This window comes from Mauremys mutica, chromosome 4, assembly GCF_020497125.1.
Source record: "Mauremys mutica isolate MM-2020 ecotype Southern chromosome 4, ASM2049712v1, whole genome shotgun sequence".
Classification (NCBI taxonomy): Eukaryota; Metazoa; Chordata; order Testudines; family Geoemydidae; genus Mauremys; species Mauremys mutica.
In genome coordinates this window covers 33,901,455-33,918,098 of record NC_059075.1, presented here as the reverse complement: position 1 = coordinate 33,918,098, position 16,644 = coordinate 33,901,455, and the positions used below count along the sequence as shown (strand labels likewise).

General features: G+C 41.9%; 1 protein-coding gene across 1 annotated transcript in view; it reads right to left on the bottom strand.

Annotated features, from left to right (window-relative positions):
* Positions 1-875: 875 nt before the first annotated feature.
* The window catches only part of KCNK10 (potassium two pore domain channel subfamily K member 10), a 101,859-nt gene continuing 86,090 nt past the window's right edge, over positions 876-16,644 (bottom strand). The window contains exons 5-7 of the mRNA XM_045017109.1: positions 6,946-7,132; positions 3,835-3,977; positions 876-1,499 (exon numbers count right to left, since the gene is read on the bottom strand). Of these exons, the coding sequence (XP_044873044.1) occupies positions 876-1,499; positions 3,835-3,977; positions 6,946-7,132 (954 nt within the window). The remainder of the gene's footprint in view (positions 1,500-3,834; positions 3,978-6,945; positions 7,133-16,644) is intronic.

Here is a 16,644-nt window from a genome sequence, read left to right as displayed (position 1 = left end):
GCATTAAAACTGAACTTTCTTCAGTGATATAAAGTGTGAACAAGAAAATTGTTAAAAAATTGGCCCACTATTTGATGCGTCAAGCAAAACATTATATATATCTTTTTTCCCCCTCTTTTAAACCATGTAGTGTTTGAACTTGCTTTTTATTCAGTATTTGCGAGTTTATATCAGATATTTCCTCTGAGGGAAAGGAAAACAATTTTTTTTTTGTATTTTTTTTTAAATGAAAAAAGCAATCACATCCTTCAATATGTCTGCCTTGATTTTACAACCAATGTCCAACTGGATTCCAAGTCCAGGGACATGCTTTTGGAGTTTAGAAAGATAATGCATCTGTTTTTAAAAATGAAAAAAAATCTAGCTTGGATCACGTGCCAAAATGTAAACTCAGCCTTATTGAAAGTTGCTAGTTCATCCCAATCATTTCTCCTCTTTTCAATCGCCAGTGGGAGGCTCAGTGAAGCCATGATCAATTTAAAAGACACAAAGTTCTCGCCTCTTTTTTCACCCTCCCACAGGTTCTTCTAACATAGCTGTCCTTTGCAAACATTATGCCATGGTGGTAGCACTCCAGTTGTATTGCCATGGCAAGTTTCTCCCTTTGCATTTTGCCACTGTAATCTTACACAGGCTGAAGTTCCCCATGTGTTGCTTTCTGTTGCCATTCTCCAGTGCTGTGTTTCTGATTCATTTTGGCAGAGCAAGCTTCAGTCATTATGGCACAGTGAAATATTCTTCAATGCTATGTAATTCAGACTGAATAAGGAGTCTGTATAAGGCACGTGTCTCAATATATATATATATATATATATATATATGTATGTATATAAAAACACTAACATAAGTTAATTAAAGTCAAGCATCTTTTACATTTAATTTCTGTCTTCAAGTAACGTTTTGTTTTCATGTTCCCTTTCTTTGGTTTCAGTGGGGATGGTTCCATTTTCCAGGTCCAAGTGTTGCTGAATACAGTTAGTCAGGATAGCTGTGCTAGAAGAGTTCTCTGAGTTACACATCTTCTCAGTCTCCTCTTCCTTCTTCTCTTCATCCAAGGAGAGGTGTCGGAAGGTCTCATAAATTTTCCGCACATCCTCAGGGATGCACTTTTTCAGGTCTTTGTTTTTCCTTTTGGTCAGCTTGGACGAGGAGCCAAACTTGTTGATGATGTTGTCCTCAGATGACCCCTGCCCATGCTTGTTGAGCTGTTCTGTCCCTTTAAGGCGCAGGTTGTTAGGTCTGTTGTTGATACTTTCCTGAGATGAAGCCTTGAAGCGTCCTGTCTCCAAGGCAGCGAAGACAGAGCGCTTCTCCGGAGAGAGCATATCCAGTGAGTGGGCCCTCTGGTCCAGCCCTAGACGCCTACGTTCCATGCTCCGAATGGTGGCTGCCCTCTGAAGCTTGTCATGGATCTCCACGCTGAGCCGCCTCCGGGTTTCCCTGAACTCAGCAGTCACGTTGGCTTTCCACTCAGCCGCGTGGGCTTTTATTTCACCAACCTTCCAGAAAACAAACAAAAACATGCTAAGGAAAGAGGGAAATTCTCACTGTAGAATAATAACACACATTTTTACTGTATGTCATAGAATTAGAGATTGGTCAGAGCTGAAAAGACTAGATCTGGAGCTGGAGCCTGCTCCAAACTTCCCCAAAATTTGGCAGTGGTAGCATCAGGCTCATCTTTAATCATACTATGTCTAGACTGGCTTACAACTTGAATCCCACATAGGTATGTTGTTTATCTTCCTGCATTTGGCTACCACCAGTGGACATTTTATGTCCAGCTTGCAAGTCACAAGGATACTCTCACACTCTGACCAACCCTTTCTTCATTAGGGAAACAATAAAACCACTGATTGATACCTCTGTGCACTCATCAGGTAGACAGTTAACTCAAAGAACCATCAGCAACCAAGGATTTTTCCATATGAGGCTTTGAGGTCTTTAATAACTGAGAAATCATAAACATAATTATATATAGACCTATTTCCTAAACTGTGATCACAATTACACCTGTGCAATCCTATTGAAGGTTCTGTATTGAGCCCTGCAGTGATTAATTTAGGTAAAATCTATATTCTTATTAAATTATTTTAAATACTGGAAGAAACTTATGGTTCATCTAGTCTGGATATTCTGTCTCAGAAAGTTACCAAATGCTTCAGTCTTTAACGGGAAGTGGAAAAATCTCCATATTTCTCTTGAACTATCCAAATACTATATACCAAAGTGTTGGAATTTCTTCCAAATGCCAGCTGTTGATCAGTTTGTTTCCTAAAGCACAAGGATTGAAAACACTTGGGAAATTCCCTGTGGGTGCTTCAAGGAGCCATAGAGTTCCATTCAAATGTCCCTAAGTGATTTATTGTTATGTTATGTTTCTAGCTCCAGGCACATGAATACAGAATAATGACTTTGGAATAGGGAGCTCACATAGCTACTGTGTTGTATAAATATTTCTTCTGACACAGAAAAAAAGAGAGAGAGAAATGAATAACTGATGTTGAAGCCCATCCAGGCCTTTCCCAAGGTCCAACTTGAAAAGAGAATAGATTTAAGCTGATATTGCATCTGATCAGCCCACCAACACAAACCAAATTCTTCCATAATGTATCTCACTTTGTGGCCTTGGAGATACACCAGAGACACATTTGGACTCAGGTGACTCAGCTGACTTCACAAATAACTCTTGATAATGAACAGCAGTACTAATTTGGCAAACTACTTGCTGGTTATGCATTCCCTAACTAATCTGCCAAAGTAGATTTTGTTGGGATGTAGGAGGGGTGAAATTATGCTTAACAGTATAATGCTGGAGCCAAGGCAGCTACCCTCACTTTCCACCCTGATTATTAGTGAGTCACTAGTATATTGTCTTCCCTTCCCTATGAACTGTGGAGGACAGTGTTTTGGCTGAAATTAACTAAGGGCAAGTGGTACTAGGACACCAACTGCTCTTGCCAAAAGTGGCTAAAGTTTCCTCTGTTTTTTTACAGTATCTTTCTACTGACATTTCTACTTCATTTTCACAGAGATGGGCCTGAACCGAAACCCTGACTCTGAACCGCTATCCCTGAATTTAGAGGAAGGGGGGTTCAAAATCCACCACAGATTAAAGTTTGACTCTTGCTTTATAATAGGCTGATCCAAACCCTGAGGTCAAATATAAAAGATATGCTATACCTCAAACAGAAGTTTTGGGCTTGATGTAGGAATTACTGGGTGAAATAGTATGTTGGCCTGTGTTATGCAGGAGGCCAGACTAGACAATCATAATAGTTACTCCAGGCCTAAAAAAAAAAAAAATCTATGAATCCCCAGTCCTTTGTGAATGAGAGGAAGTTAAATTCTGGATCCTAATTTTGTGGTGGAGGCTCTCTTCTCTTTTCCCATAATGATAGTGCTATAAATCCTAATATCATGCGGTCTCTATAGTAGGGTGACCAGATGTTCTGATTTTATAGGGACAGTCCCGATTTTTGGGTCTTTTTCTTATATAGGCTCCTATTACCTCCCACCCCCATCCTGATTTTTCACATCTGCTGTCTGGTCACCCTACTCTATAGGGCTATAATGCTAATGACAGAGTTTGATTCAGTCAATTCCTTTTTTTTTCCTCCCTCTCTCATTAAGGGATCAAGAGATCAGAGCTATTAAGTCACACACTAGAATACAAAAAGGGAAGAGGCTTGAAAAGAAGCAGCCAAAATGGTAAATACAGGGGATTATTTAGCATTAGTTCAAATAAGGGACCATCTCTCCCTGGCCAGCAGTGATCTGGCATTTAAAGTTCTCTTATAAAGTGATAAATCATTGATCAACTAGCAGTCATACCTCCTCTTTTGTCTTCTTGGATAGAACTCTTAGCCAGTCTCCAATCATACTCAGGACAGCGGCAAAGTAGGCAAGGCCGACGAGGATCCAAAACCAGACTAAGGGCTTGTACCACTCCCGATAATGGATATCAGTATTTCCCCCTGAAATAAGCACACATGGTTCTGTTTGTGCGTAGGAACCATGAGATGGCAAAAATATTTAACACCAGGCCTTCTACAATTCATGGAAACTCATGAAAGTATTTCCTGGTTCTCATTAGCAGCTTCCTTCTGTCCTATGAAATGACTACAAGTTTGTCTGTTCTGAGAAATAGCTGGAATCCACAAATCCCTTCCTACACTTAGACCCTTCCTAAAATGGTTTAATGTTCTGCTGCTGTGTGGCTGATCAGAATATTTTGTATGATTTTTCTTTGCATTAAATAATATTGTGGAGAAAGGTATTAGATCCCCAGTTTTAACACTTATTTAAGGGCACAAACAACTTTTCAAAGACTAAGCCTAATACAGGTAGAGAATATCATTTTCTGATATACCACACACTATATTTAAAACACTGATAGACCAGTAAAAGCACCCCCTGTAGAATATACATTATGGAAAATATTTTGATCTGAAGCACATTTCACTAAATTCTACACATGAGCCCAACCTGAAACGTATTTGAATCAGGATCCCAACTTCCATAAAGCTGGGGCCTGTTTGGATCTGGGGATTTGACCTGGTCCAGTCTAGAAAGAGGGACCCTTCTGACTATTTAGGGCCATCTAGATCCAGAGTTTGGATTTGGGCTCTTCACTTGTTCTACTTTCTGTTTGATCTTAAACAGTTTCAATCCAGATAAAGAATCTAATTTTCCTATTTTACATTTTGGCCAATAATTAGCATATTTCATTTTATTTAAGGAAGATGCCCTCCAGTGTTACACGGTTATATGTTTATAGCCACAGACAGAACACAGGATTTTTCCCCACTGACAACCCATGCTACAATTGAATGGTTTTCCCCTGAGCTTTTACAGGCTGTTTGCAATCTGATACATTCTAATGAGCCCTTAAAATGAGTTTTACCCAGCCTGAGCATGAGTGTACTTACAATGATTGAACACTCCCTTGAAAGCCCAGGCATTCAGGTGCTGGCAAAAACCCAAATATTGTTTTTGATTCTAATCTTTCTTCATACACACTGTGAATCACTTTGCCTTTCCAGTCCTCCACCACGTGAACCAGCGGGAGGTGGGGGCTGTCATTGCTATAGTATAATGAGGCCACTCTGGTCACACATGTCTCAGTGGAAGCTTTCTATAAAGTGGATTGCCGTGGTCTGTCACATTGAATAGCCAGGCAATGGATGGAGTGCTACACTATTTTTCCCAGCCTATCAGATTTACCACTGTATCCAGCAACAGCAAACCCTTTTTCCAATTTACAGAGACACTGGGCCAAATTCTCAGATGGCATAAATCAGTGCAGTTCCCTTGTTATTACTTTACCTCAAAGGAGTGTATCTTTATCCTCACTTTACAGATAAGGAAACTGAGGAAGGGAGCGATTAAAGAGTCTTCCTCATGGTCTCACAGGAAATCTGTGGCAGAACCAGAAATAAACCACAAATCTGCTTCCCGCTCCAACGCTCCTATCATGAGATTATCCTTGAGGCTTGTGGGTTACATTCCATTTGGTTCTAGTAAAACATCAGCTGTGGGCTGCTGAATGATTTTGAATTTTATTCTTCTGGCCATTTTAGCTGTCAGATTTTTTGTTGTTGTTGTTAGATTTAAAGATCTAATATTTTAGAATTAAATTTAAAAAAAAAACAGTGAGGAAGGGAAACTTCCACAGACCCAGGAAAAATATTGTGAAACACCCAAATGTCTTTGGTTACCTTCTTATGATACCACAAAAACCCAACCATCAGTGGATTCTTCTATCCAATATTCTTCACATTCAAATAGTTAAAGATGGACCAAAGTCAAAAAATTCAGACCTGGATCTGAATTTTCCCATAGTTCAGGTGTATTCAGATCTGGGGTTTGATTCAGGCCCATCTGCACAGATAACTCATGTCTTCCCTACCAAAATAAGAAAGGGAGGGTGAGGGGACTGTTTATAAAAGAACAACTTTTAGCAAGCAAACTGGTCACCAACTGGTTGAATTTGAATTGTTTTAACCACTCAGATTTCATTGGTGTAATGGGAGATAACAGGACAATTGCATAGTACATCTATTTGCAACACAGGGATCCATACGCGTCTCAACACATTTGTTATAGCCAGTAAACATTAATGGAAATGGAGCTCACATACCAGTGGGAGAACAGATGCCTCTCGGTTTCTAACCACCTTTTCCTCAGCAAAGCTTCTGTGACCACCAATCCCAGGACAGCCCCTTTGCTGGTAATTGATGGGGATGAATATTTATGGTACCTGTTTAGGACTGCACTCATCCCAGAAAATACACCATATCCACATAACACTCAAATGCACATCCCTTAGTCCCATTTCACTTCTAATGTCAGTTTTCCTTAATGGGATGGCCGCAGTATCAACATTTTTATCGAGGTTAGAGAGTAAAATCCTGCGAGCTGTCTCCTAGAAAGCTGCAGCTCATGCCATGGATGCTGTGCTCCTGTTATAGCATCTATCAGCTCACTGGACTGTACAGCTCACACATGGCCATCCAATGGGAAAGTCTCATCCCCTGAGCTACTTGCTTCACCTATTAAAGCCTTTATCAGTATGATGCAAAAGACACTAATACAATTCAGATGTCTTGAATTCAATAGGAAATTAATTTCACTCATGCACAATTCATAGCATGATAAAGGACAGTAAGAGTTTCCAAGAGGAAGATACTCATTTTGCTTACACTGTTCAGAGCTTGTGCTCGTCAGATGGCTAGACACCTGGATTTTAAATTAGCTTGTACTGCTATGTGTTATTTGTCAGTTGCACGGTGACACAGATGAAGACATTCAGAATCATTTTCAGTGGAATTCAATGTGTTTTTAAAAGCCTGCTATGTACCTTAGAAAAATGTGTTGGAGCCAAGGCACTTCTACCTGGTGCCACTAGACTGAGGGTGACATTTCAATGCTCAGATTACTTACCTGCTACAAAATCGCCAAAGCCAACCGTGGTCAGAGTGATGACCACAAAGTAAATGGACTCCAAGGCTGTCCATCCTTCAATCTGTTTGAAAATGACTGCAGGGATGGTCACAAAGACAATGCACCCTGCCAGGATGAAGAGGATAGTGGAGATTACCCGGATCTTTGTCTGACTCACTTGTTTTTTCTAGAAAAGGGAACAACAAGAGAGAACACATTTTTGATAGATTATTCATGCTTTTCCCCCAGTTGTTGAATTTAACATACATTGCAGGACTGGTCGTGTAAATAACCCCTTAAAAACAATCCTTGTTGTGCCTGGTCCCAAAGCACTGCTGCTCCTGCTGGTGCTGGTACTTCTGCCTTTTTTGATCTATATTAGGCTGAACCTCTCCACAACATCTACCCTTTGTGTTGGGCTCCAGTGCAATGCTGCTCCCTATTTCCCAGTCAGTGGCATGTGTGCTAACCAACATGAAGCTTGGAGTGCTCCACATCCCAGATCAAATGAGATTGTGACTTGGAGTAGCTAAGGATCCATTGCAGGTTCAGAAAAATTAATGGGGAATACATACATACATGCGTGCGCACACACATACAAAATACCAGTATTGTCAACCCCAAGCAGTCAGAAATCATGAGTCAGGTGTAAAAAAATCATAAAATTGGCTTTAAAATCACAAACATTTTAAATAATAATACTTGTGGGGGGTCTTTTTATTTGATTTCTGAGCCTTTAGAGTGCACTCTTCCAGCTTTTCACAAAAACCACGAGGGCTAGAAACTCACTATTTTTTTAAATGAAGGCTGGAATTCTCATGTAATCCCCTGACTCCAAGAGATGTGGCTCCAAGTAAAACACTAGATATCGTGAGACCGGAGATAACATTGTGAGAGCTGGCAACACTGCATGGGGATCTGTGTAAGACTATGCTGTTGAGCCTTTAAGCAGGGAGAGAAAAAAGGTTCTAGCTGCTGTAAATTAAATACCTACATCAGTGATGTAATATTATTTTTTTTCAACCCTGGTTGATACAGCTGAGGTCACTAGGTCAAGATTCTGATTTCAGTTATCTCAATAGTCAGCAGTTAACTCTGTTGACTTCAGTGCAATTGTTCCAAATTCACTATGATATAAATGAACTCAGAATTTGGTACAACAGCCCAAGAAATCTGGGAACCACTGGTCTATTGTAGGTTATTTTAAACTCCAATTTAAATTTTATATGTTTCTCCTGTAGAGGGAATGTGGAGGTTAAGATGTATATTACATGTTTTCAAATTAGTTCTCCAAACTATGTGCCTTTACCCAGAACTGAGATCTCATTTCAGATTAGATCATCTAGAAAGGAAATAAGGTTTCAGAAATTGTCTTTATAATATCCCTAGAGGCTATGGACTAAACTGGACAGTTACCAGTCTAACCAGCCAGTGCACAGTGCTATTGCTCTTCTCAGAAGGAGTAGAAACTGCATTTCCTTGGAGCCTGCAAAGTTGAATTGTGAAAGGTTGCTTGAATACGAGACACAGCAGACAATACCCAGATAGTAGCCTAAATACACTGTCTTATAAATGCCATTTAAAAACAGATATTGTATGCTATTCTTCCCCTCACTTATTTTTCTGAACACTTGTGTTTACCCTTTGTCTATTTTCAGAGAGCTAACAGAAAAAGATTACAGTAAACATGACTAATCCAATGCAAGACCTGAAAAAAAAATCACTACTCAAGTACCAAGCAGATAAACAACGCTAGAGTATTCAATCTTACTCTCTATTTTTTTCCTTTGGGGAATTATTTTGCTTTAAGGAGCTTTCTGAAAACATTACAATCCGATATAACTTCATTAGGAATTGTTTCTCACTGAGATAAACCCAGAACTGCAGGATTCCACTTTGTACTATTTTGTATGATGTGTAGCTGATATGGCTAGGGCTAGAAGTGAGGACATCTAAAAATTAACTGGTGAAATGGGTTTGGCACTAGCCTTTCAACCTGGAAGACCTGGATTCAAACTTGCCCCATGCAAAAGACCTTGAAGATTTATTTCCCAGCTTGGTGATTGCAAGTTGGGCAAGTCACTTCAATGTTCTGTGCCTTAGTTTCCCCAGATGTAAAAAGGGAATAACAGCACTTCACCACCTCACACTGAAGGTTCTGAGGCTTGAGCAATGTTTGTAAAGTACTGGGAAATCCTTGGCTAAAAAGTGCTTTAGACCAGCTATGTAATATTAGTAAAGTAAACTTAAGTATGGTGCTTCTTTCCCTAGTCCCCATATGTCCACATCAGCATGCATTTCAGTGTGAGTGCCAACGCAGTCTCTGCTTATGATAGGACAATAACTGGAAGATGCTGGGTGTTACAGATCAGGACCAGGAAACACTTGGGACATCTGCTTGTTCAAGCCAGCGTTATAAGTCCCTCGATTTCATGGACAATAAACACAGCCAAAGGTTTTTAAGAGAAATGAAAAATGACCATTAGCTTATATAAAGGTAATGCGCACCACACAACTGGATGGAGAGCCATCAGGCCTGATTCACTACTACCCTGCACCACCATTTACACCAGGGCAAAGCAAGGGTGAAATGCCACCAGACCAGAATAGTAGTATTGGACATTCACTGTGCATTACCATAAATGATTATACAAGGACAATGATGATTCAGGCTCATCATTTTTAGAGCTAGTGAAAATAGCACAAAAGCAACCCCCCCACCCTCACCCCCATTACATTATTTGCTGAACAATAATATGTGGAATCCAGTATACAAGTAGATTGGCAGACTCAATTTTTTTTCACAGTATGGACTAACATCCTAGTCAAAAGCTTGTCTCATGGTGTGACACAGAGCCAGACTGGATTACGCGACTAGCAAGCTAAATGACGCAAATTCAACCTTTAAAGACATATTAGAAAAGTATATAAATGGTAATTAAGGCCATTCCTTAGAATTAGAAGAAGATAGTGATTGTATTTGTCTGTGTTTACCTATATCAGGGGTTCTCAAACTGCAGGTCGGGACCCCTCAGAGGGTCGTGAGGTTATTACATGGGGGGTCGCGAGCTGTCAGCCTCCACCCCAAACCCTGCTTTGCATCCAGCATTTATAATGGTGTTAAATATATAAAAAGGTGTTTTTAATTTATAAGGGGGGGGAGGTCACACTCAGAGGCTTGCTATGTGAAAGGGGTGACCAGTACAAAAGTTTTAGAACCACTGACCTATATCTTGTTAGAGGTTAACAATGTAACCAGACATTCCTGTCTATTACTATATTCTATTAACTGAGAGATCAAAAGGGGATATTCACATTTAGATGAAACTTGGGTGTAATATCATTGTATATATTTCTCTTTGAAGTTTATAGCAAACTATCTATGAACTGTTTAATGGATAATTACCTTATGCTGATGAATGCAACTAGTTACCTGTGTATACATAGGAAATAGGAGGTTTAATTTCAAAGCCACAATGCTTCACCCAAGTAATACCTCCTGTCCAAAGGCTATTGACAGCCTGCCAGAGATCAGTAAAAGAACTCTAGGGCCCTGATCCTGTTATCTCAGATCTGCTTAAGCTTGGTCAGGGAACGCTTGAGTTGTAAGACCAAGGTCTTCAGCTCCACTCTGGATTACCCTGCTAACTCTCATGGAATAATTTGAATAAACACTGTATATGGACTGCCTATTTGGATTATAACCTGATGAACTGATTCTGGAAAGAACTTTTTGCAATTCAGCAGCTCACCATCTCTACTATGAAACTGACCTAAGAATTTTATTCATACCTATATGTATAATGACCTCTTAACTACAATACTCTCTCTTTGCTTTTTAATCATTTTTTAGTTTAGTTAATAGAATTGGTTGTGCATGTATTTGTGTGAGATCTGAAATATTCAATGACCTGGCAGGTAATGTGTCTGATCCCTTGGGATTGGTAGAACTTTATGATGAACAAGATTTTCAGTAATCCTCATATTTGCCTTGGCTGTCTGGGTGGGAGCTCAAGGCTGAATTACTTTAAGGGAGCTGTGTTTTTGGCTTGTGGGTAACCAGTAAGGTGTTGTAGAAGCTGTTTTGTTGCTGGTTTGGTGAATCTAATTATTAGAAGAACCACCAGTTAAGGGGATCATCTGCCCCATTCTTTGCAGTTTGTCCTGATTGAGCAATCTCAATGTGGCCCCCCACCAGGCACCAACGGTCACACATAGATACCTCCCTACTCATTCACAGTTGTGTGCACCCATGTCCTGTCCCTTTTGCAACTGCATGGGCAACCTCCTTTTCCATTCATGATGGCACAGCATCCCTGTGACAACTTCAACAACAGTTTACATTGGAAAGAACTGCATATTTTTTCCTGTCTTTTAATGCAGTGTAGCAACAAAAGCAACAAGGGAAAGCCAGCACCATATGACCACCCAGCTTGCCCTGGGCCACCAGCAAATGCTCTGCAGACCAGATCTTGAAAACCACCAAAGTAGACCAGAACTGGATCCTTCAGTCTGACTGTCACTGGCTGGCTGGCCGGGCTCAGCCTCGCCCCCAGCTAATGGTGATACAGCAGCTTACTGATAATGAGTTACTCCCGCTGCAGGGAGTCAGGAAGGATGACTTAAACAGAGCTGGGAATTCATTCTGAGGGGAGAGACTGCAAAGGAGGATCCAGCAGTTTGAGGCTGGCTGTATTCAGAGAGCTGAGCCCTGGGAGTAGAGCTAACTCCTATGGTGAGCCCCTAGAACACGGGGCAAGCATCCAGGAAGACAGTCCTGAGGCTGGCATTCTGCAAGGGAAACAGGGAATAGAAGAGACCCAGAGGGAGCAGGGCAGGCTCCGGAGGGTGATGCCTGAGATACGGATCCTCCTGTTCCTTGTAGGAGGTCCCTGCCAGAATCCTGGGGGAAGGAAGTCAGTAAGGGAATCCTGCTGGGGAGAACGAACATAAGAGAAGCTCTGCAGGGGGCACGAAGAAGACTTCAGGGGAGCCTGATTGAGGCATGAGAATTATTAGTCTGAGCATTTGTCATGGACTTTCAGTTTGACCTTTTGTTACCCCAGAAGGCATTTGAACTTGAATGTGACTTGGCTTGGATTTCTGCAATGCTGCCTCCAGGCACGAGGGGGCACTATTCATGGTGAATGTGCACATTGCATAGGATTGGGTACTTGAGGTGGGGCTTCGGCCCACTGAGGGGAAAAGCCACCATGTTAGTTCTGTAAAACTATGCAACCAAGAGGAAACTGAAATAAAGAGGGAAGAGACGGGATCGTCTCCCCACCCAGAGGCCTGGGAACAGCAATACAAAGCCATTACCGGAGTCAGGCTAAACAGAAATCCAGCCTAAAGAAAAGACGACCCCACAAGGGGAGGGGCATAAAAGTACTTCTTCAACTGATAACATCACACACACACTCATGTGGGTGCAAGAGGATCAGAAATGGGCTCTCATTGTTCCTTTACTGAAGACTGTGGGGAAAAAAGATTGTTGCAGTCAGTTGTAATTTGAAAGACTAACAAGGTGCTGGTCTGGATGAAGGAGTCCCGTAACTCTGAAGGGTTTGCGTGTGAGTGTATTCTGGGCAGCTGCTCTTGAAGAGACCACGAGACAACTTTACAGTGACTTACCGACTGTGAAAGCCCAGTGCTACGGATGACCTCTGATTATTGACTCCCAAGGGAGTACAGGCTGTTCTGAACTACGACATGCCAAAGACTGCTGGGGATTTGGTTCACCACTCGAGCTACACAGGACTCTGGGGAACACCACTTTTGGGCTCTTTGTACTTCAGTGACAAGAATACAAAGATCGCCGGGGGTCTTGTAGACTTCCTTGTGACAGCAAGGCAGGAAGTACCCACTTGGCTGCAGGACATGATCAAGAGTTAGTTTTTATCGAGACTGCCTTTGAGTACAGGTCAGCTCAGGGGGAGAAAGATAGGTCATGGTGGCTGGCCCTCTGAGATGTCAGTCACCCCACCTCCCAGTGACAGGTTCTGCTGAGGAGAGTAAGACAACCCAGATCGACCTGTGGATGGCTAACTGGATAGTAGTTATTAGTTAAGGAATATCTGGGCCTAATCAAGAGTTATGAGTGCTCAGGCAGGAGCCAGAAAAGAGAGAGGAAGCTCCTAGGGAGTGAGCACCTCAGGAGAGCTGGGTAGGAAGCTACTCCTGCTGGAGTCTCTCTGGTGAGCAAAGGCTCTCAAGGTGAGGAACAGCTCCCAGAACACAGAGAGAAAAAGCTCCAGAGGAGACAAAGTACAAAGCTCTCCAGGCAGGGAGACCTGGGAGATACCCTGAGTCAGCAGGGAAGAGACTGCTGAGCTCCAAGCAATGGAGAAGCCTGGGGACCTGTGGCAGAAGGAAAAAGCTTGTGTAAATAGATTAGACCCCTGAAGGGGCATAGTTCACTGTATGTAAGTCTCATTGAATTTATTGAGAGACCAGCTGGGAAAACCAAGGCAGAGACATAGCTGCAGTTCCATATCAAGCCAACAAGAGGCACTCCAGTGTTGAGTGCCAGTTAATTACACTGCCATTAAGAGAAGTGTAAGCATTATATTTTATATAGGAATTAGTTATAGGGCTGAACCAAACTTCTTTGAACTTTGCAGGTATTTAGAAATCAGAATATGGATTTATATTTTGCAAATGGCCTCTATCTTTATAAAGAGCCAATGATCTAACACTCCGAAATGTTGGGGTTTGCCAAATGTGGATCTACATTGAAATTTTTCATCTTCAGCCCATCTCTACCTATAATTACGTGCATCAAATATATAGTATCAAATTCACTGAACATTTGGAATGCTACAAAACTGCAGTAACTCTACACCAAAAATAATTGATAGTTTGCATTCTTCTCACGAGTAAACTTCTTGGCACTGTCATTTTCCTACAAGGAACTCCACTGCAGTCTGTGCTGCTCTGATTCTTGGGGCTAATGGACCACAGCTTTTACATCAAGCTACAGTTAGGTGAGTCACAGACTAAACCACTACAACACTGTACATCATGTTGGATTATGGCTGAAAAAACACGACACATACACATTAGTGATGGAAAAGCCTCAAAAAGTTCAGACTTCAGGTTAGAGTCATACAAATACCCAAAAGTTCAGATTTTTTTTTAACTTACAGAATCTGCCAAATTGGGTGGGAAATCTCACAAGAGAGATCCTCTGAAGTTCTCCAGAAACTCTTGCTTCTACTCAGGGATACAGCTGTGCAAAAAACTGATTGTTTCTGTTTGCTGGCTAAACCAAAACAAATGTTACAGATCAAATTGAAACAAAAATTTGTTTCAGGTCAAACAAAACATTTTGTTTCAATGTTGGACATGTCTAACCACTTTTTTATTAAAAGTAAAGAAAACGTGGAAAGGCTATGCAAAAAACTGTGAAGGGGTGTTGCCGCCCCCATCCTCTAGCTAAAAGCACTCACCTGGGATGTATGAGATCTAGGTTTCAGCCCCCCACTCTGCCAGATTTGGCATATGGATCTGAACTTTCATTTCTTGAGTGTAGGTGCGTGCCCTAACCATAGGGCTATAGAACATTGCAGGGCAGGGGGCAGGGGCGGCTCTAGACATTTCGCCACCCCAAGCACGACAGCATACCTCAGGGGGCGCTCTGCCAGTCACCGGTCCCGTGGCTCCGGTGGACCTCCCGCAGGCGTGCCTGCGGAGAGTCCACTGGTTCCACGGCTTCGGTGGACCTCCCGCAGGCACCACCGGAGCCGCCTGCCGCCCTCCCGGCGACCGGCAGAGCGCCCCCCACGGCATGCCGGCCCAAGCACGCGCTTGGCGTGCTGCAGCCTGGAGCCGCCCCTGGCAGGGGGAGAGCCTCCATCTCTCCAGTTGAAGTTATTCCATTGTGTACATTTAAGTATTCATTGGGCCAGAGAGAGAGACTGACTCACTCAAGAATATCCTATAGCCCAATGGTTAGGTCCCTCACCTACAATAGGGGAGACACACATTCAAGTTCCTACCCTAACTCAAATGGCATGGGTAGCTGAACTTGGGTGTGTACTCTGATTACTGGGCTATTATGTAAGAGTAGCACCACCTCCTCCTCAGTTTTGTGAGTGGAACCTAAGTCCTCTTTTAAATCTAGACACTCCCAAAAAAATATTGACTGAAACTATTTGGCAAATTCGTGAATAGTTTGTGGACCCAAAACTTTTTTTTTGTTTTCCTGAAATACCTGGTCATGGTAACAGGCGTTGAACCTGCTGGGTAAAGGTTAAGCAGCTTCTACTGACTCACTAATGCAGCTGGCTTATTACCTTAGTGTGGCATAGTGGACATGTCACTTCACTTCTCTGTGCTTCAGCCTCCCCATCTGTAAAAATCGGGGTCGTGAAGAAAAGTGCTGTAAGAGGTAGGTATAATAAAATGAGGGGAGTGGCTCTCTAGAGAACAGATCTAGGGTAGGGGCTGAACAGTCCTGTGGGACTGGAGGAACCCTAAAAGTAGCCATCCTTGGGGAGAAAGCTTGTGTTAAACATTATATTGTGTTGTTAATAAAGCCAGAAGAGAGTGAGGGCTTTTTCACTCTGCCCAGTGTTTGGGCCTTGTTACAGAAGGCTAGGAAAGGTATCTGTTCAAGAATGGTTTACCAAGCATTCAAACATACACCGTTGTTTTTATGCCTGTTACTTTGTGTGTGACATACTGTAGTGTAGCAACTTGTGAAACATTGAGTATAGCTTAATGCAACTCAACTGCATACTGTGTAAACAGCTGTTCTGGCTCTTGGAATAGCTTCCCATCATGGGTGGAAACACCAAAAAAAAAGAGTGTAGTGACCATTCTAACCACTGGCACACATTTCTTTAACCCTCAGAATAGGATGGGGAGATGGGGACACCAATGTGCCAGAATCACGAGAATTAAAGAAGTAACATCACATGCATGACATCACTGAACGCAGTGAAAGTAAGAACAGTAAGTGCTTAATGAAAGCCTGCACCAAAAAAAAGCATTCATTTACAGACCAATGATGGGAATTACATCACACATTGTCACCACAGGATCAAGAAGGCATTTTCCCCAGTCCCTCCTTCTGCACAGCATTGCACAAGTGCCCAGATGCATTATAGAAAGTTTTCACCAGGAAACATCAGGTATTGCAGGGTAGCAGATTTGACAGACCAATGATACGATGACAAATCTTAGGTTCCTGTAATATGTGAACTGATACCCTCATGCAAGCTGCTCTGAAGGTCTTCAGTGGTTTTCTTAACTGAAATGATGTGCACAGAGGATTCTAACAAGTGGAAGAACTTTTCCCTATAAACACTCTTTGCAAGCTAGACCCTAACAGCAGGAGGCACATAGCTGACCTACTGCAGATGGCTTCAGTAGAGCTGTTTAACCTATTTCCCAGCATGGTATTTCATTTCCCAGCACGGTGTGGTAGTGAAACTGTCAAAGGAGTCCAACTGCAAAAGGAGATCCCTTTACTTTCAGTTTTAAATAAAGAGGAATAATATTTTCTTTGTTGTTTTCCCAATAAATCCACCAAACATTTGAGAAAGCAGTTAAGTGTTTGTGAGACACTCAAATAATAAATTAATGTCTGCTAATGAGAAAGATTGCAACTTGAATTCAAAACGAACTAATCTGAGAGAGATGGAAGGAAGAAAATGATGAGAGAGAACAGGAGATATTTCTAGGATGCAAGTT